A 21,561-nucleotide genomic window follows, 5' to 3' on the forward strand; every position below is an offset into this window, starting at 1 on the left:
TCATTAAGAGACACATGCATTTAGTCAGGTAGGACCTCGCAACGAATACTTTATTGACTAACTGTATGTACATACACAGTATGTACTTGACATTAAAATTTAACTATCCAAGTAGTAAGTAGAAATTGCTTCATTAATATGTATGTAAGTGCAGAAAGAAACAAAACCGTGCAGGGGGGTTAAAAAATATGCTTTTGAACTTTGCATAGGTTCCAAGTAATTTTTAAAAAGTTTTAGGAGTACGGACTATAATCTCCACTCTGACGTGTATTTATTAAAGCCATTATCGCCATATTTACAGGTAATAAAACTAGATTTTTATTTAAATATTGGTCATATATATAATTAAAGATTTCGGTTAAAAAATGTTATTTTATTTTTCCTTTCTCACAATATTAAACGGGTTCTTACTCAGTTGAAGTTCGCTTATCTTTCTGAACCCTCAAACTGAACTTAATTATTCTAAGAGTTTCTTGTATACATAATTAAATCTCGGTTAGGAGTTTTAGGTACTCTAAGACTTTCTAATAAAACTTTCCTAATTTAAGTTTATTTTCCCTGGTATACAATATTCTCTTTTCAAATGCCCGTAATAAGAAAATTTTTTCGTGGAAAATTTGGGATGGATTATTTTGCCTGAATTGAGTCTGTGGTTATGGGTCTGGAATGTAATGAGAATTTTGTTTTTCAGTCTGGTCGTGGAGAATTTGGGACTGACTAGTCTGAGCCTGTGTTGATGGGTGTGGTCTTATAGTTCTTGATCCGATTCTTTTCTAAATTTTTTCCAGCGAGCCTAACATTTTTTTTCAAAATTCCCTCGTTTTTGAGACGTATTTCTAGCAAGAAGTAGCTTATTTTTGAATCATATTTCTAACTAAAAATTATTTTTTTCGAGACATATATAATCAAAAATAATTGTAATATTTAAAAAGTTTTTATATGCTTTTAATTCGCATCTGGCCACCGTCCACTCAAAAGCCTACAAAGCTCGGAAAACTTAACATGCTAAGAATTTAAAACTGCGTATAAAAGCTAAAAGAAAGTTAGGATCAGACATAGCTATTCTAGCCACCTTATCGCGCCCACTAACCGCGGAAAACTGTGGCGTTCATAATATTAATTTTTTATTTTTTTTTTAACTTGTATATTATTTTTAGCCAATTTCTTACAATGTACCAAAAATGTTTTAGATCTGAACTTTATTATGTAGGTTATAAGGTTTCACATGTACAGGGACGTAACCATCAGCTGTTAAACATACTTATGTATATATATTTCTGCTGGTAATTTTGAATTTAGATAAGACAGTTACGGGTATCTTATAGTCGCGGAAATTGACTAATGCGTTACTGGTTTTTCTGTGCAAGAAGTCAGGCCCTACAAATTGTATTTAACAATAATATAAGTTAGCTTAGTTAACCGGACAATAAGTCTGCGACGGAATCTTTGCTGACCCAGCATTGGACTGTTTACATGCGAACAGACGGCTGACTGATCATATTTGCGTTGCTACTCTATAAGTAAATAAATATATTAATTAAATAATGTATTAATTATTAATGTAATATTAATTTTTTTCCACTATAAAAAAGAAAGCGGTTTTTGACGAAACCAATACAAGTGAAAACCAAATAAAAATGTGTTGCTGGCTAAAGAGAAAATCGACAAGCATTGTGACACACAAACAATTCAAAAACGATACAAAATGAAAACTTCGGAAAAGACAAAAGGGGCGGACCAAAGGCGGGAGTTAATCTACCAGGAAATCTGAAGGAAGGTAAATGATATAATATAAATAATGTGAGTGGAAACTTGAAATAACATTGATCTTAAACATGTGCAACAAATTTTCACAGTACAACTTCAACCTCCGGAGAGATGCCAAAACAGTGTACAGCCTAGCTTCTTGCAAGCCAAAAACGTTATCAGCAAATCATCTTGCACAAACAAATATCAACCACAAAGAGAAATTAAAATACCCAACAAAACCAAACACACGAAAATCTCTAATGCCGGCTCAAGCCCTTCATTAGCTATCATGACGGACCCAAAAGACATTTTCAAACGCTCATCATAATCATTCCCAATTAGGCGACACAAAATTTATCATAATTAAATGACTGAATATGAATATCACCATTCATATTTAAAAAATCCGTAGACTTTGTCAGTGGAGGAGAAGTCGACAGATGCAAAAAAATAAGAGACGGTACATTTTTAATAAAAACCAAAAATGAATTGCAAGCCAGAAAGCTTCTTAAACTTACAACAATCGCGGAAATCGAAGTTACAATAAGTGAACACAAAACATTGAGCTTCTCTAAGGGAGTTATTTATTGTAACGACCTTAGATATATTGACAAAGACACAATTCTACAAGAGCTAAAAGCACAAAAAGTGAGCGAAGTGAAAAAATAATGAATCGAGAAAACAACTATAACTCTGAGAAACAACACCACTTTGGTTGAAACAGGCTTGATCATAATAACATTTGATACATACAAATTCCCAGAATTATTGCGAATCGGTTACGAAACAGTTTCTGTACGTGGGTACATCCCTCTACCACTCCGATGCAGAAAATGCTCCTAATTGCTCAGAAATAAAATACACAAGCGACGGACAAACATGCAAAAATGAAAAAAAATGCCTAAACTGCAAAAACAACCCTGAACTTGACCATCAGCACAGCCTAATCGACCGTAAATGTAAACGTAAATTAACAGCTATTAAAACCACACAGAAAGTTGACCACAAAACGGCCCAACGTATTTATTGCGAAAGAGACGGATTTCAATTGAGGAACACCTATGCCAAAACACTTACAAACACAAAACTCTTCAAGACCATCAGCACTAAGATTACGACAAACTAGAAGACATGGATACTGATTGCATAACACATACCAGAAAACTAGCCACACCATACTCGTCACAACTCACAGAAAACCTATAAATAAAAATCTTCCCTGAAGATAAATTTAATAACCTGACAACGAATATTAAAGCATCTAAGACAAAGGCCAAAGCTCTAAACAAAAAAAAACACGTTAATAACAGCGACAGCGAATCCATATAGAAACTCAAACCCAAAATAAGACTCAAACATAAGCGTTAACATTACCAAAGAAGTTATGTTACAAGCTTTAGTTTTCACTTAAATGTCAATAATAATATACCAACCCCAATAAACTACAAACTATTAACAAACATAGCAACATAGCAAGATTTGGCGGCGTAGCACTTTTAGTTCATTAGTCAATTCAATACACTATCCCTAACATCACAGACGACCTAAAAGCAATGGTCATAAATTTAGAATCTAAACTAAAATTAAACATATTTTCAATATGCATATCTCCCACCAAAAACATTACTAACCACATTATTAAAACACATTTAACACACAACAAGCACCCTCACTAATTATGGGGATCACCAACAACAAACACACACACCTTATTCTACTGAACGACAAATCTCCCACACATTTTTCAACTCACAATACTTATACCCACATCGACCTCACACTCTGCTCTATAATTTTGGCCCCCACGCTTAGTAGGAAATACTGAATGACCTTCATGGTAGCGACCACTTATCACGACCCTATTTCCATCAACTAAAACACAAAAATTCAATAAACGAAAAATATTCAATTTCCCAAAACCTTAGCAAAGAAGCAGCCCAAATTAACAGAATTATCCTATATAGCGCAAACCTTTCCATTCCACAAACTTCACCAAATACTCATCCATACAGGGTTTCATGGTAAAACAAACACCTCCACCAACTACGACAACAAAAACAACTTGCTTGGAAAAAATTAAACCGAATAATTACAGTAGAAAATGTTATAGACTTTAGGCGCAAAAATGCAAAATTTAGGTTCGAACTAAATAAAGTAAAAAAGAAGCTTCCAACTCTTTCAACTCTACCATCCAACCCGCTACCCCCTCATCCAAAATTTGATCCAATATAAGTCGCTTCTGCTAACTCAACCCAGTTAAACAAATGCATGCGTTCACAAACCCACAAAACAATGAGACAACATTAGCCAGCAACGAAATTTCTAACATATTTGCACGACATTTCTCAGACCTCTCCTTCTCAGAGGAGTTCCGAAACCACAAATATAAAGGAAACTTTCAAAATTATACCCCCTCTGCAATAGCCCAAACCATAGAAAAAACATAACATTCTTAGAACTTACCTCAGCCCTACAAACATTAAAAGGATCTGCCCCTGGACTAAACAGAATATCATATCAAATGATCAAAAATAGCTCCACCATAACAAAAAACAGAATAACAAAACTTTTCAACGAAATATTTAACTATCACATACAACAAGCTTACAAAACAAGTCTAATCATTCCAATCATCAAGCCGAACACAGATAATTTTCGCTCAACTGCTGTATAGCCAAAACACTAGATAAAAGTATAGCCAAAAGACTCTAGTGGTTCGTGACATATGATAACCTACTGAACGAAAACCAATTCGGATTTAAAAAAGGCAATTCGACTTCTGACTGCCTACTTTATGTAGACTATCTTATAACGAAGTCAAAAATGCACACCTCCCTCGTAACTCTTGATTTATCAAGAGCCTTTAACCGAGTCGGTGTACGCTCAGTAATCGACTAACTCCAGAAATGGAAAATAGGTCCAAAAATAATCAACTACATAAAAAACTTCACGACTAACAGAAAAATAACTGTCCGAGTCGGGCCACATACATCGAACTCATTACCCTTATTCAATGGAATTCCCCAAGGTTCCATATCCGTAATACTATTCCTAATCGCCTTCAATAAACTATAAGACATCATATCCATTAATAAAGAAATCAAATTTAATGCATACGCGACTACTTCTTTCTTATAGTAAACTTTAATAAAAACAAAATCTTCAACCTAGACAACCTCTTTAACGATACTCGCTCCTACTCAGGGGCATCGCTATCCCCATCCAAATGCCAACACCTCCACATATGCAAAAAATACAATTGCACTAAAAATTCTAGGAATAACAATAATCAACAAATATAAATGGAACACACACATTAATACTCTTTTGCCTAAACTCCATAGTAAGCTAAACATAATAAAATGTTTAGTCTTAAATGTAACTGCAATACTTAAACACTATTCAATGTCGCGAAGGCAACACTCATAGCCAAATTAGACTACGGTCTGTTTCTATACGGACAGTCTCCCAAAAGTATTTTAAACAAAGTAAAAAAACCGTTTAACTCTGCAATCCGTCTAGCCCTTGGAGCCTATCGCTCTTCTCCAATAAATTACTTACTCTACGAAGCAAATATTCCTCTACTAAAAATGAGACGAGACCTTCAAACTGCCAAACTATCTCAAAACTTAATATTTTCAAAAAACACACCAATCCACAAGTTTATCAAACATAAAAAAACCAAAAGGAAAAAGTCACAAATAATAGACCAGACAATCAAACTAAGCCTAGCACTTATTCTACCTTACAAAACAATAAAACCTTATAAATACAAAAATAGACACATCATTCCGAACGTACAAGAAACACGAAACATCCTCAGAAACATACCGAAAACTGTTCGAACACTCAAAGAATAAACTTAAACCACATAATTTCATATTCATCGACGGTTCAAAAATGAATGACACCATAACGTATGCCATTACAACAGAAACAAACATTTTCAAATATGGCACTCTGCTTTATTATTCATCCGTCCTTACCTCAGAAACAATAGCCATCCTAGAAGCAATCGAAATTATTAAGAACCAAATTCATTATCTGTTCCGACTCCCCAGCAACAATAGACTCAATACAGAACGCAAATAACAACAACTTCTACCCAAACAGAATCAGATTACTTTTAACCCAATATGCCCCTAAAATTAAAGTAATGTAGATTCCTGGCCATGCAGAAATAAAAAGAAACGATCTAGCCGATCAAGCCGTAAAGTCAGCAAACAATATGCTACTTATCTTCACCCCAACCATAAATAACGTAGACATAAAAAGACATCTTAAATCTGATTTTGCGATAAAACAAAAGGAAACCATTATACATTGCAGTCAACGGTACCAATCAATTAATACGAATACCTCACACACCTGGGACTACTTAAAACAGTCCCACCAAAACTGGACCAGACTTTACCAAATAAAACAATACGACTTAGACTAGGACACACCAACACTAATTAGAACGAACTTCAACATCAATTTGTCGTGTCCATCAATCCTACAACCCAAACAAACCATATTTAGAAACACTAACCCCCTAAACCTCCTTAGCAACCCTGACCCAGACAACATACAAAAAATCCTACTTTTCCATAAAAAAACTGAATTATACTACAAAATTAAAAAAAAAAAGTTCCTAATAAACACAACAATCTACTAGCCAATTACGCAATATTAGATTAAGATACAATATACATGCAGCCAGTGCTATACTATCTAAGTTAGCTTAGTTTTGTAAACTACTCTATTTATTATAAATAAATAAAATTTGAAAGGGATGAATTAATAAAACAACCTTTTCCGTTGAGTTCTGTATTAAAACTGAATTTTATTTTCTAAGGCCCTGCTTAGGAAATTAACATGAAATTCTTATTCTGGTCTTATCTGTGGCCTACGCAGAGGCCGCGTCTGCCTGCGCGGGAGAGTTATCATTTGACCCCCGCACAGGAACCTTTGGTGCAGTGTGAGAAGCATCTCAAGTGATTATCTTCGGTTTGGCTTAAGTGGCCTGCACTTACAGATTACAAGTGCTAGCACCGCTCCCCTGTAGGGTCTATAATTACAGATCATAGTTTATGGCTCTGGATCGATTTACAACTGTCACATGACATGCACAGAGCTCATAAAGTATTATATTTTATTTTTATTAGTGTTCGTCTGAACATTCTGGCAAGGGCCGGCAAGATTAGGTGTCTGTGTTAATTACAATTTATTTTATTTATTCTCAAAAATATTGCAATACAAAATTAGTGGACTGTATTAATTCGATATATTTTATTTTGCATAATAAATTTGACACCCCTTCACGGCTTGTAATTATTGTGTTTTAACATTATAGTGAATTTATTTATTTTTTTTTAACATAAAATATTTTTATATCAATGATTTATTGTATCTACAAATTTATATATTAAGCATACCGCTGGGTAATGCTATGGCTTGTAACTGCCTTCGTATTTTTATTTTCCTTATAAAATGTACAATTAATATAATTATTATTACAATTGCTAAAATTAGGGATGCATGTCCAGTTAAATGGTGAAAGTTTAATTCCCTCAATTCTAGCTTGTGAGTTTTTAAGTATTAAATTTCCTTTGACAAACGATTGATTTCGTCCGTATGGTTGATTAATGGCATGTCGAGCGGGTTCCAAATAATCTTGGGTATCTCGTTAACTTCCCCAATGTAAGACAACGCTAATGTTCCCTGATCTTCTAACTGAATACTGTGTTGAGCAACTAATATTTTATCATCAGTTCGAGCAGTACAATCTGACCTCAAAGTCATTATTCCTTGTTCAGGTAAATCTATTATCTCTATTTTTTAATTGGTACACTGAATTCTAGCCTTAGAATTGTTTTGAACTTTAAAAAGCCAACTACTTTTCTTTTCCAACTCAACCCAATATGACTTACTCTCAACAATCGATTTATACCTGCAGTTCGATGCCTTATTTGGTTTGAGAGGTTTAATCTCACAACTATTGTCGTTAGCACTACTCCAAGGCCAACTTCCCTCGCAAACTCTTTTATTCGACTGCCACCTTTGACATTTATTAATAGTAGATTCATAAGATGATATGCATCGATCTCAAAATTATAAATTAAGTACTGAGAATCTACGTGCACTGTAATCATGCGGTCGTCCAGTTTTACCGGAACTGGGATAATTTTATAAAGTACTGAAGCATGTCTACCAAACAATGGTATTTTGGCATTAATTATTAATTTTTTATCCACAAATAAACCTCTAGCCGTCAATAATGTATAAATCTTCTTTAATTCTGTGCCTGTTCTTTTCCCTGGCAAGACTAAATTTTCAGACAAACTGCCTTTTATTCTGGAAATTTCACTTTTTAGCTGACTAGGTCATAATATGTTTGTATTAAGTCGGCAATGATTTATGTCTACTAAGAGGCTCATGATACTATATTGAATTTTCTCGCATTCATCTATAATGTTACTTGGTTATCATAAAAAAGTTGATAGACTCTTTGTACACATAATATGATTCTTGCAATACCGCCGTCATATTCTTAATTCTTTCGTTCATTCCTTTAAAATTTGAGTTAACTTCATCCGTCGTTTTTTTTAAATGTTAGTCGTAGAATCGACTAAGGAAGTTTGTTTCCTACTTAACTCGTTAAGGCTATGCTGATTGCTTAATAAGTTTTTCATATTATCCTCCATTTGTATCCTGTCGTCTTCATCCATTATTCCAAATAAAATGTGATAAAGCGATCCCATAAAACCAAATGTAGCACGTTCACTTCTTGATTTTCCCTGAGCCATAAAAAGGTTGTTATTTTCTTCTATGTCTGAGATCTGCCTTTCCGTGTTACTCAGAACTAAAAGGCATTGATCCTCAAAACTATGAAGTCGTTCGCAAATTACCCTCGTTTTTGGTATTAATTCTTTACCTTTTTTAAGCATTTCGAAGTAAACGTCCATATTATAAAATATTATTAAATTCCAAGAGGAGGCTACAATTTCAACATCCCCCATTGGGTCTAAATATATTGCCGAAGTCTTATTTATCTTCTCTATCGCATACCTTGGCTGATCAACCCTAGCTGATGCATTAGCAAATTGGCAGAATATAAATAATAACATGGCCATTACAAAACCAATTTTTGAAATCTTTGATGTACCTCTTGTTTGTCTTTTCGGTTTTGTCTCTTCGGGATCAGATTCCATTTTATTTACAGACTTTATTCCATCTAAGGGACAAACTTTGCTTATCGGTCTAGTGATAAATCCATCTTGTAATTTCACTTCTACCACTCTAACCTTTTCGTCTTTACCTTTATGGACTTTTTCTACCTTTCCCATTGGCCACCTGGCTGGATGACTGTTCTCATCCTTCAACAAAACAATTTGTCCGTTCTCTATATTTGGACTTTCCCTCTTCCATTTGTTTCTATGTTGTAAAGTATGCAAATACTCCTCTTTCCATTTAACCCAGAAGTCTCTTCTAATTTTTTGGATTAATTTCCACCTATCTAAATTACCAATTTTCTCGTTTTCAATTGGTTCAACAATCTCTAACGGTGGTCTACCAATCAAGAAATGACCTGGAGTTAATACTTCATGTTGATCCATTTCATTCTCAGAAGTATACAACGGTCTTGAATTCAGGCATGCTTCTATTTGACATAAAAGTGTTGACATCTCTTCATATGTCAGACTATTTTCCCCTATTACCCGTTTCAAATGGTGCTTCATGGATTTAACTCCAGATTCCCAAATACCTCCGAAGTGAGGTCCTACCGGGGGAATAAAATGCCAATCAATTCTATCTTTTTCAAGCTGCGCGGCAATCAATGTGTTTTCTTTGATTGCTTTAACGAACTCTTGATCCAACTTTCTTGAAGCTCCTACGAAATTTGTTCCGCTATCTGAATAGATATTGGCAACTTTTCCTCTTCTAGCGATAAATCTTCTTAGGGCTCCTAGAAATGCACCCGAGGTTAAATCACTTACCATTTCTAGATGAATGGCCTTGGTAGCCATACACACAAATACGGCAATGTATCCCTTATATGTTTTTAGCCCACGATTCTTGGAACATTTAACAAAATAAGGACCTGCGTAATCTATCCCAGTATTTAAGAATGGGTACGACATTGTAACTCTGTATTTAGGCAGATTTCCCATTATTTGTTGAGCAGTATTTTGTCTGTACCTAGCACACTTGACACATTCTCTCAAATACTTCTTTAAGAAATTCTTTAGCCCGAAAATCCAATATTTCCTTAGGATATAATTTCGCATTAAGTTTATCCCTCCATGCAAAGTTTCTTTATGAGCCTTTTGGATCAATAAATTTGTTTGGCACTTGTGTAAAATAATTGGATGCTTTACTTCAAATTCTGCATTGGAGTTCTGTAGTCTCCCTCCTACTCGAAGTATACCATCCTTATCTAAAAATGGATTCAACGACAATATCCTATTACTTGTCTTAATTTCTTATTTTGTTTCCAGGCATTTTATCTCTAGACTGAATTGATATTCTTGCTGTTTTTTAATAACGATCTTTTCAGCTCTATTCAGCTCCTTTACCGATAGAAAAGAAGGAAAAGATTCTTTCTTAATTTTTGATCGAATGAATCTATTTAAATATGCTATTATTCGTATTATATTTTCAATGCTGGAAAACTTCTCCAATAATTTGTAAATGGGGTCATCGGTTTTGTTATTTAGAATAGAATTTACCAAAACCACATCTTCTTTGGATTGCTGTCGAGGCCAATGCTCCTTTGGCTCAGATAGCCATTTCGGACCTTTCCACCATAAGTCACAGGTGGTCAGTTGGCTAGAAATAATTCCTCTTGATGATAAATCTGCAGGATTTTCTTCAGACTTCACATGGTTCCATTCGGTATTACTTAGTTTTCGAATGTCATCCGTTCTTCGTCTAATGAACTTGACCTTACTATCACCATTTTTAATCCATGCTAAAGTTATAGTGAAATCACTCCAAGCATAGATTTCTACTTTGGTATCAATGGATTCAATTATTCGTTTGATCAATTCACTAAGCAAGTAAGCTGCACATAACTCTAGCTTGGGAATAGTTTTTCTATTTTTAATTGGATTAATTCTACTTTTGCTGGCTACTATGTTTACACAATTCCCTACTTTAGCATATACCACTGCTGCATATGCCTTTTCGGAAGCGTCAGCAAATCCACGAAGCTGTATTATTGAACTATTTTTTGAACTAATCCATCTTGGGATTCGAATCTCTTCTAAAAGCAATCAATTTTCCTTAAAATTTACCCAATAATCTTTATCTTCCTTGGATAATTCTTGATCCCATTCACTCTTATTTATCCATAGTTTTTGAATAAAAAGTTTTTCTAAAATAGTTACAGGAGCCAGCCATCCCAAAGGGTCATATATTTTTGAAAATGTTGATAGCACTATTCTTTTGTTGATGTTTTTCGAGTCCCCGCAATTTACTTTGAATTTAAATAAATCTTTCTGCGGTTCCCATTGAAGCACCAGGGTTTTTACGCTTTCATTTTCCACAAGAGTGAGAACCTTGTTATCTCCTGTATCATCTACAGTTTCCATTATTTTTGAACTGTTCGATATCCATTTTCTTAAATTCATTCCCACATTTTGTAATTCTTGGGATATCAATTTAATTAAATTATTGGCCTTTTCTATAGAGTCAGCCCCAGTCATTAGGTCATCCATATAAAAATCATTCCTAATTATCTCACTTACATCTTTGTTTTTGCATTTATCAGCAATATCTACTAGAACTCTAGTAGCTAAATATGGTGCAGATGCTGTACCATATGTGACTGTTGTCAATTTATAATTTTTAATTTTTTCATTTGGAAAATCTCTCCATAAAATATATTGATACTGTTGATCATTATCATTAATATTTATCTGACGATACATTTTTTCAACGTCCGCAGATACTACATATTCCCATTTTCGCCATTTAATGATAATGTCAAAAATATCTTTTTGAACTCGTGGACCAACCCACATTATGTCGTTCAAACTTTTATTATTAGTTGTTTTAGCTGAAGCGTCAAAAACAACTCTTAATTTGGTCGTCAGGCTTGAATCTCTAATTACTGCCTGGTGAGGTAAAAAGTATTTTCCTTCTCCCTGCACTTCGACCATGTGACCTAAATCCATATATTCATGCATGAATTTAGCATAGTCTAACCTTAGTTTTTCATTTCTTTTTCATTTTTTCTCAAGATTCATGAAACGAGCCATTGCTTGTTTCTTCGAGTCTCCTAAGGGGACATCATCTTTAAATGGAATTGACACAATGTATCGACCATCTGAACCTTTTTTTGTAGTTTTTATGAAATAATTCTCACATATTTCAGATTCGATATCATTTTTGTCCTCTTCCTCAATTTCCGATCCATATCTTTTAATTCGATGGTGGTTGCTACAATTGTCTTCTTACCTTTGGATTTTTTGCATCCAGAGACAATCCACCAGAAATCGGTTTTTTGACCGAGGAGGCCATTCATTTTGACCACTCCATTCTGCAGAATGTGAGTGTATAGATCTTATTTAAGTCTGGGTCAGCCAAATTGTACTTCTCCCACTTTGTTTTGTCAACATTAACTGTGTTGACTGGGAGAGCCCTCATAAGTTTTGGAAGTATAAGTGCTTCAACTCTTATCGTTTTTTGGGAATTATTTCGTTTAATTGAAAGATTTACCTTGTGCTTCGAGATGCACTTTCCCGTGGACGATACTGACTCCACTGATCTCTGTTTGAGACCGAATTTTGGGCAATTTCAGAATCTGCGCAGATTCTTCTGAAATTATTGTGCTTTGAGAATTACTGTCGATCAAAGCTCTAAAATTTTCGAAACCTCCCTCAGAGGTTTGAATTTGAATGCGTGCTGTAGCTAGCAATGCTTGTTCCGATGTCATACACGAGTTTACTTTATTTTCATTCGTTTTTTCAACTTTTTGGTCTGTTTTAGACTTGACGTAAATGTGTAGCATACTATGGTGATTTTTCTTACAAATCGAACATGAAATGTCACTTTGACATTTCTTACTATATGAATGTTTAAGGCATTTAAAACACAAATGTGCCTTTTTTACTTTTTCCATCCGTTAAGATGGATTCAAAGCCTTAAATTTTTGACACTGTAGTATCAAATGTCCCGTACTTTTGCACATCGGACAACTGTTAGTAGACAACAACACTTTTTACCAGGTTTTTCATCCTGAACTGAGCTAATCGAACTGAGTCGTTCCTCTAAAAATTCAATGACATCGGACAATGCTTGAATTTCTTTAGTTTTTTTAACATGGATCTCATATAGTTGTAGAGCTTCTTTGTTAAATTTTCTTATTATTATGTGTGCAAAAACTATATCAACCTCGTCAGAAATTTGTGCCTTTAATTTTATCATGTGAATTGACTCATTAATTGTGTCAATAAACATTCTTAATTGCCGCACTGATTCCACATTTAGATTTTGGAAATCAAGAAGGCGATTAATCTGATCGGAAAAAATTTTCCTTTTATTTTCATACCGCTTGGTTAACAATTCCCATGCGGCCTCATAGTTTTCACCTGATCCCAACAATAAGTGAGAAACCACATTCCTGGCTTCTCCCTTTAGTGAGATTTTAAGGTAATTAAATTTTAAGGAAGGACTGAGCTCCTCCCTTAAATATATGAGTTCATTAAATAACTCATAAAATAGTTCCCAATCTTTGGAATCTCCATAAAATGTGGGTACCTGAATTTTAGGTAACGTTGGCAAATCATCAATTTTATGATTTCCAACTTCTACCTTACTAGGCACAATTTCCTCGAGTTTTTTTCTCATATCTTTGGTCACCATGGAAATATCGAATGCTAATTCTTCAAATATATCATCATACCTTTTAATCGTGACGTCCGTAGTGTTTCCCTGCTTTAAAAGAACTAGCTTATCCCAATAAAAATTTATCTTCCCAATCCTAATTTCAAAAGTTTTAATTTTATCGTTTTGAATGTCCTCAAATGTGTCTTTTAAATACCTTTCTAACTGCTCAATCATTTGATTCTATTTTCTGCTCGTTTGCCATTAATTTTCCCTCGGACTTATCAGAATCAGCTAACACTTTATCTATTCTTACTTTAATTCTATTAAAAATCGAGAGCATTTCTTCAAAATGACTCTTTACAAAGTAGTCATGGTCGACTACTCCAATATGTACCAGAGCTTTATGGTTTTGGATGCACTTGGCTTTCAGCTCATCAAATTTCTTCAAATATTCAAATGATAAGCTTGGGAGAACTTCCAGCGACGTAAGGCCGTTGGTAATCTCCACCTGCCTTTTTATAAGTGCGATAGTTTGATCGGACAACATTTTTGCTATATACTTTTTATACTCCAAAAAATTATATTAACCGACTTAAATTACCGACAACTTATATAATATTATTATAATATATATTACTTATCTGATCCTATTTATATTTTATGGTTGCCGCTGCTGTCGTCGCTGCTGACTCTATGATGTTCGTTGTTTTTGCCGCTGTCGATTAAAGTTGACTTTGGTAGATTCTGTCCTCGATATTGTAGTTGTAGTTGTAGTCGTAGACGTGCTGAAGTCCTTAAAGTCCTGGCGTCCTTGTATGCAGGTTAGGTGTTCTATAGATGATTTATGATATTTTTTTTTGTTGTTGTTTCTCTTTCGTTTTTATATTGGGAGTCACTTATTTTTGGGATCACTTTGGGGTCACTTTGATATTATTATACTCGTTATTTTTCCAATAAATTTGGGAGTTACTTTTTTATTATTATACCCGTTATTTTTTCAATGAATTTGGGAGTCACTTTTTCGATGTCGGCCTCGAATACGCCTGATTTTATTAAATCACTTTTTCGATGTTTGAAGGCCTTGAAAACGCCAAAAATAATAATTGCTCGATGGCAAAATTATTTTTATTTTGTAATTTGTCGATTTCTCGACCACTTTCACAACAAACTTGGACTTTTTGTTGCAATACTATAGTTGAATTAATTTTTTATTATATCAGAAAAGATTCTTTTATATCTTTTTGATTTTTATAAATTTTTTACTCTGTTTCTTACCACTGGTGGGGGATAACCAGAGTCAACTATTCATTAACACCTTAAACAAAAACTGCAAGTGTTACAGATTTTATTTTTTAGGTGCTGGCCTAAGTTCTGAGTCTCTTACCACTGGTGGGGAAAACTGCAGAGTTGTCGAAGGACCAAAATGAAAGGGATGAATTAATAAAGCAACCTATTCCGTTGAGTTCTGTATTAAAACTGCATTTTATTTTCTAAGTCCCTGCTTAGGAAACTAACATGAAATTCTTATTCTGCTCTTATCTGTGGAGAGTTATCATTTGACCCCACAGGAACCTTTGGCGCAGTGTGAGAAGCATCTCAAGTGATTATCTTCGGTTTGGCTCAAGTAGCCTGCACTTACATATTACAAGTGCTAGCACCGCTCCCCTGTAGGGTCTACAATTACAGATCATAGTTTATGGCTCTGGATCGATTTACAACTGTCACATGACATGCACAGAGCTCATAAAGTATTATATTTTTTTTTTATTAGTGTTCGTCTAAACATCCTCCAAAAAATATGTTGCGGGCCCTTTCGACGAGTCCCCTGGCACTCTGAGGAACCACACCTTGAATAAGAAAAGTTTTTATACTGGTGACACTAACTGACTTTATCAAAGTCTATGTCGAGAGCGCGGTTTCACGTGGGATCGGCCAGATCCGCAAAATGGCACCTACTGACTATTGGCTTGGTCTACAAAAAAGGTCGCCACCCGTTCTGCCTGCCTAACCTATCGAGGACCCCCATCTACTTACAGCCGGTTCCAACTTGAAATGCAACAATTTTTTTTTTTAGGTAAGCAAATTTGTCAAGGCATCGATTCCCTTAACTTACAAGACGTATAGCATCAATTCCACTAAATTTCGGTACGCTTTTCGTCATTCTCCAAATAATACCTTTTTGAGAATTTTTTCCACGATATCGAACTTTTTAGGAATTTGAGCTTATTTTATTTTTGATTTTTATGCTCAAAAGGATTTGTTGCTCCACAAAATAATTGTTTTTTAGTTTATTTTGGTCTATCGAGTTGTTTATTTTTTAGAATTTTGTTTTTTTACTATTTTAGATACTTAAATCTGAAAATTCAAATATTGTTATGGTCCTATTAAAAAGTGTTTGTTTTATAATTAATATGACGTTATCTTATTGAAATACGAAAGACGCTGGATTCTGTCCAAGTTTAAGGGCACTTCGAATTAAATTTTGGCCTAAAATGTCTTTATAAATAAATTTTTAATTTTATCTTCCATAAAGACCATTCGACCCATTCCACCTGCAGCTATACACCCCTAAACCATCACATTCTTGCCAACGTGAGTAACAGAAATTTTTGACTTTAAAATGACCGCCGTGTCCAAAATTTTTAATTTTTAATTGGTCAACAAGTATACATATTTTTTGTGTTACATTTCCTGCCGTTCCTGTCGATAGGCTAAGGACGTAACGTAGTCACTCCTGCATTAATTAACAGCATTTTTTTTTTTTTTTTTTGGGATTTAAAAAATACTGTATATAAGTAAATTAAGATCTTATACTTATATTATTTATATTATATATGCATGTATGTAAGTAGGTGTAGCATTACTTTAGGTGTGAGATACTCACTGAAACCGGTAAAAAAAAAACGGTACAACTACAAACGGACTTTATGCAGACTGCACTTTACCAAAGCGTTATTATAATCTTCAGCTACAAAATTTATTTAAATTATCAAGATATCGCAAATTTTGGTTTTTGGCAGAAAAAATGTACATACAATATTTCAAAAAAGTTTGTATATTATATTTAAAACACACTGGTCACACTGAATATTTTATTTATTCGTGAAAACTAAAACTGTGGCTTGTGATGACCATGTCTAGGTTCAGTGGAGCCTTACAACTCGCCGATATGGACGACTTTATTACACCATCGCAGGTTTAATTCAACAAAGAACTGAGCTATATACACAAATTAATATTGTTTTAATTTCATTTAGATATGTACTAAACCTATTTCTATAGATAAGGCAAAAACGAAAACTGGGTCAAAAATTACCATAAACGGAGACATATGTTTTGAAGAATTTGAAGTGGGTATCTTCCGAAGTATCACGAATTTATATTTAAAGTCGATAATATTATTACAGAATAAAAAGCAAAATCTTAAGAAGGTTGAGATCTCTCTTCAAGACTGCTTAGCCTGCTCCGGTTGTATCACATCCTCCGAAGGCGTTCTGATTACACAGCAGAGCCAGGACGAGCTGCTTAAGGTTCTTCGTGAAAACTCAAAAATAAAAGCTTCAGGAGACTGCGATAATGTTCGCACGATTGTGTTCACAGTGGCTACCCAACCGCTGTTGAGCTTATCCCATCGCTATCAAATAAGTGCGGAGAAGACTGCGCGCCACCTAGCCGGATACTTTCGCAGTTTGGGAGCCGATTATATTTTATGCACCAAAGTAGCTGATGATCTAGCACTTCTCGAATGCCGGCAGGAATTTATGGAACGATACCATGAAAATAAAAACTTAACCATGCTCAGCTCTTCTTGCCCGGGATGGGTTTGTTACGCAGAGAAGACGCATGGGAACTTCATATTACCTTACGTATCAACCACCCGATCACCTCAGCAAATAATGGGAGTGCTAGTGAAACAATTTCTGGCCAAAAAATTAAATATTCCTGGGTCGCGAATCTATCACGTCACCGTGATGCCTTGCTTTGACAAAAAGCTGGAGGCTTCTCGAGAGGATTTCTTTAGCAAAACCAATAACTCACGCGACGTGGATTGTGTTATTACATCAGGTTATTTGGGTCAAGACCAGTGTGTTTATTAAAATAATAATGCTATGTTTTATAGTTGAGGTGGAGCAGATGCTTACTGAGGACGAACGTACATTGACGCAGTACGACCCCGAAGATCTGGACTGGCCTTGGTCTGATACAAGGCCAAATTATATGGTGTGGGCTCACGAGGCAACACTATCTGGCGGTTATGCAGAGCATATTTTCAAGTTCGCCGCTAAAGAGCTTTTCAACGAATTCACTCCAAAAGAGCTGGAATTTAAACAACTTAAAAACCGCGATTTTCGGGAAATTATACTTGAGAAGAATGGCAAGGCCGTCTTGAAATTTGCTATAGCTAACGGGTTCAGAAACATACAAAATCTTGTGCAAAAACTTAAGCGGGGAAAATTGGTTAAGTACCACTTTGTAGAGGTCATGGCGTGTCCTTCAGGGTGTATAAACGGAGGTGCACAGGTACGCCCAACCACCGGGCAGCATGTCCGTGAACTGACGCAGCAACTGGAAGAGTTGTACCAAAAGCTTCCACTCTCCCAGCCCGAAAACTCAACAACAAAACACATATACTGCGATTTCCTAGATGGCTTTCAAACGGAAAAGTCTTATGAGCTTCTTCACACAAGTTACCACGCAGTAGAAAATCAATTCGGTGCGTCTTTAAACATTAAGTGGTGAAAGAAATTTACGAAATTATATTTGTTAGATTTTTGATTCGTAACGAAGAATTAGTTTGATGAAACAACAAGTAATGTAAAATATAAATAGAACCTAATAAATTCATATCCAAAAAAGTTCTGATTCTGGCGGCTCTAGAAAGTTTTCAGGCTTATCTATTTACAGGAACGGATAGTTAAATAACATCCATCTATGTATACCTAAAATGGTATCGGTTGTCATTGAAAAGAATTTTTTCTATGTTGGTGGTGGAAGTGTGCCACCTTTTGTCAAAAAAAAATGTTTAGTAACTGATGGTGACTTCACTGTTCATGTGGGGTTTTATAACCTTCATTCCTTCATAAATAGAGATGTTCCCATTTCAAAAACCTTTGGTAAATCGATAGATATTGACAAAAAAGTTTATACAAGTTTTTCTGCGGTTTGTGGGCGTGTAAGGAGAGTGGTTGCAGTGGCAACTATAGAATATGTGTGCCTAATTCGAACTTTTTTACTCTTATTTTGAAAACAGATGAAAACTCGCGACGACGACTCGTGAGGTGCAGTGCAATCTCTTAAATACGTATTCTTAATCTCAACTTTCTAGCTCTTATAGTTCCCGAGATATGAGTTTTTCAACAAAACGCAAAAACAGTCTTTCGGGCTCGTTGGGAATAAGAGTGGAGAGTATAAGACAAGCCGAAATAAGCGCTCGCCATTCGCCGATCGCTCGGCTCACCCCTTAACATTCCTTCTTTATCGCTGTAGAAACGCAGTCGCAGCGCTGCTCAAATAAAACATTTCGTCCAATTATAAATAAAAAAAATATCTATAAACAGGTGGCATAAATTACTCACTTTGTTTTTTATTTCATGGGATGGATGGAGGTGGGGGTAATATAAATATTAGATGCTGAAGTTTCCAGTAAACAGTATAGATTAAGTAACTGAAGAGAGATAACAGAAAGATTATATATTTTTAAAATATACTTTATCTAAATTTATACAGGTTACATTAATTAATGTGTTAGCACAGTTAACAAAAGCGAGATCTGTATTGAAAAAAAAGTGTGATGACCTCAAAACAAAAGCTAGATCTGTATTGAAAAAAAAGTGTGATGACCTCAAAACAAAAGCGAGATCTGTATTGAAAAAAAAGTGTGATGACCTCAAACAAATTAAAAATCAAAGCGTTATAGAGTTGGAAAATAAAAAGCAGACATTTTTAAAAACATATAAGGGAGCCACGGTTACACGTGAATTATACCAAATATATCAATAACGATAATTGGAGCTTTCATTTTAAATTCCGATGGTGTTAAAAATGGTTGCGACTCACGACATATTTTAACGGGACAGAAAAGTTAATTAATTATTAATTATTCTTGGTTCTTTCACGTTTTTCTTTGAACCCATTGTAGATTGAACTGATTGCACTAAAAATGTTCGAAGGCTTTTGTTTTTAAATGTTCTAGTAGTATCGTACATATAGGTCGACGGATTCGTTATCTTTACTTTTTTTCCTCATCATCTTCCCTTTACATTTCATTTTTGTTTTAATAGTCCCATTCCAAATTTTTTCTTTGCTTTATAATGTTGGTTACAAAATATGCTGTTGCTTTTTCACCAAGAGTGATGTCTGGTGCTTTTACACGTGACCAAGCTTTATCAATTAATATAGAATCTGCAATTTGACGGTCAACTAAATCATTTTTATGGGAATATGCTATATCGTGCTTTTTACAAGCCTCATCCAGTTTATTTATTGCTTGATCTTCTCGTTTCAAACGTTTTTCTTGCTTTGTACCCGGCCCACAAAATTTATATCCCGGTATATGGGCTTCAAACGGTAATAATTAAGTTGTTGACAAGACCACCACCTCGATTACAATTAAAAAGAATAATAAGTTGATTATAAAAACGTTTCCCCATTATATTGATGTTTGAATCATCAAAGAATTCTCATCGAATAAGGTACATTAGCTTAGAGAATGCGTTAAATACGATGAAAATTATAAAAATTAACCTTTTGGAGTCTTGTCAAAATATACACGTAATGCAACCCCCAAGACCAGCCCAGAGTAGAATCCGCCAAGCGGCTTATCATGCAAGTGGATCAAATCAGTCTTCTCGCGACTGTATATATTGTCAAGGATGTCGTAAATCGCCGCACCTTTGCCAGGGATACTAAGCCTTGTTTTAATTGCCTAAGTCGATCTCATCAAGTCAATAATTGTAATTCTTCGAACACTTGGCGTCAGTGCAACGCTAAGCATCACACGCTAGACCACCCGGAAGAGTCTAGATCGATTCCGTTGGCCTCCGCCCATATGTCTGCGGCTGAGGTTAATATATTTCCTTCGATTGATCCTGATGCTGGTATGAATAGTGCTGCTGTCAGACATCATACAATCAAGCCCTACTGCCAACTATTCTAGCCAATGTAATTGACACATGTGGCAACAAGACCTCATGTAGGATATTGCTCGATACTGGATCAACAATAACCATGGTAGCTGAGTCGTTTATCCAACGGATTGGAATTCCACGCACGCATGCTCGCATCCCAGTTGTTGGATTAGGTGCTAACCCGGCTGGAGCTAGCCGAGGTCGCGCTAGCTTCACTTTGCTTTCAAGGACCACGACTGCCTCATTGGAGGTCTCTGGCCTAATTATGAGTTCTCTGACTTCATTGATTCCCGCTCAGCAGGTCAAATCCACCGCTTCTGTCTGGACCAAGATTCGCAACTTACCTTATCACCGGGAAAAATCGACGTTATTTTAGGCGCTGATCAACTGTGGAACATCTTACTGGACATCGCCGAGAGTTTGGTATTGAATACCCCATTGCACTACCACACAGTGTTTAAACCGGATAGCACCACTACCCATTGCCGAGTTGTATTTGACGGCTCAGGAAAGGACTCCAAGGGTCATTTGCTTAACTAACGACTGCACATAGGCCCACCTATTCAAAGAGATTTGAGTATGCCTTCGCTTCCGTCAGCATCTTTATGTATTTTACGCTGACATTGAAAAGATGCTTAGAGGCATTTTGGGGTCAGACGAACACACGCAGTATCAACGCATAGTTTGGAGAAAGGAGGACAACGCAACGATAGATCATTATCGACTGCTGACCGTAACCTACGGTTTACGGCCCACTGGATGCGACCAAGTTCAGGGTCTTATTGCCCTCAAAGATGAGTTAATTTCTCTTCTAAGCAAAGCTCAATTCAACCTTCGAAAGTGGAGCTCAAATTGTTACGCTCAATTG

The 21,561-nt window shown here is 35.3% G+C and overlaps 1 protein-coding gene and 1 long non-coding RNA gene across 2 annotated transcripts; both read left to right on the forward strand.

Moving 5' to 3' along the window:
- The first annotated feature begins 388 nt into the window (after window positions 1-388).
- Window positions 389-3,209, forward strand: LOC108105572. The gene is made up of 3 exons (XR_001772365.2): window positions 389-1,520; window positions 1,593-1,777; window positions 1,857-3,209. It is a non-coding gene; the product is annotated as an uncharacterized LOC108105572 (long non-coding RNA).
- A 13,139-nt stretch (window positions 3,210-16,348) lies between these two features.
- Window positions 16,349-18,414, forward strand: LOC108109719 (probable cytosolic Fe-S cluster assembly factor GE22682). Its single transcript, XM_017218351.2, has 4 exons — window positions 16,349-16,762; window positions 16,824-16,916; window positions 16,974-17,631; window positions 17,687-18,414. Exons 1-4 carry the CDS (start codon window positions 16,694-16,696, stop codon window positions 18,304-18,306), a joined length of 1,440 nt encoding a protein of 479 aa, XP_017073840.1. The 5' UTR covers window positions 16,349-16,693; the 3' UTR covers window positions 18,307-18,414.
- The last annotated feature ends 3,147 nt before the right edge of the window (window positions 18,415-21,561 follow it).

The sequence above is a fragment of the Drosophila eugracilis genome, unplaced genomic scaffold, assembly GCF_018153835.1.
Source record: "Drosophila eugracilis isolate 14026-0451.02 unplaced genomic scaffold, ASM1815383v1 contig_1497, whole genome shotgun sequence".
NCBI lineage: Eukaryota > Metazoa > Arthropoda > Insecta > Diptera > Drosophilidae > Drosophila > Drosophila eugracilis.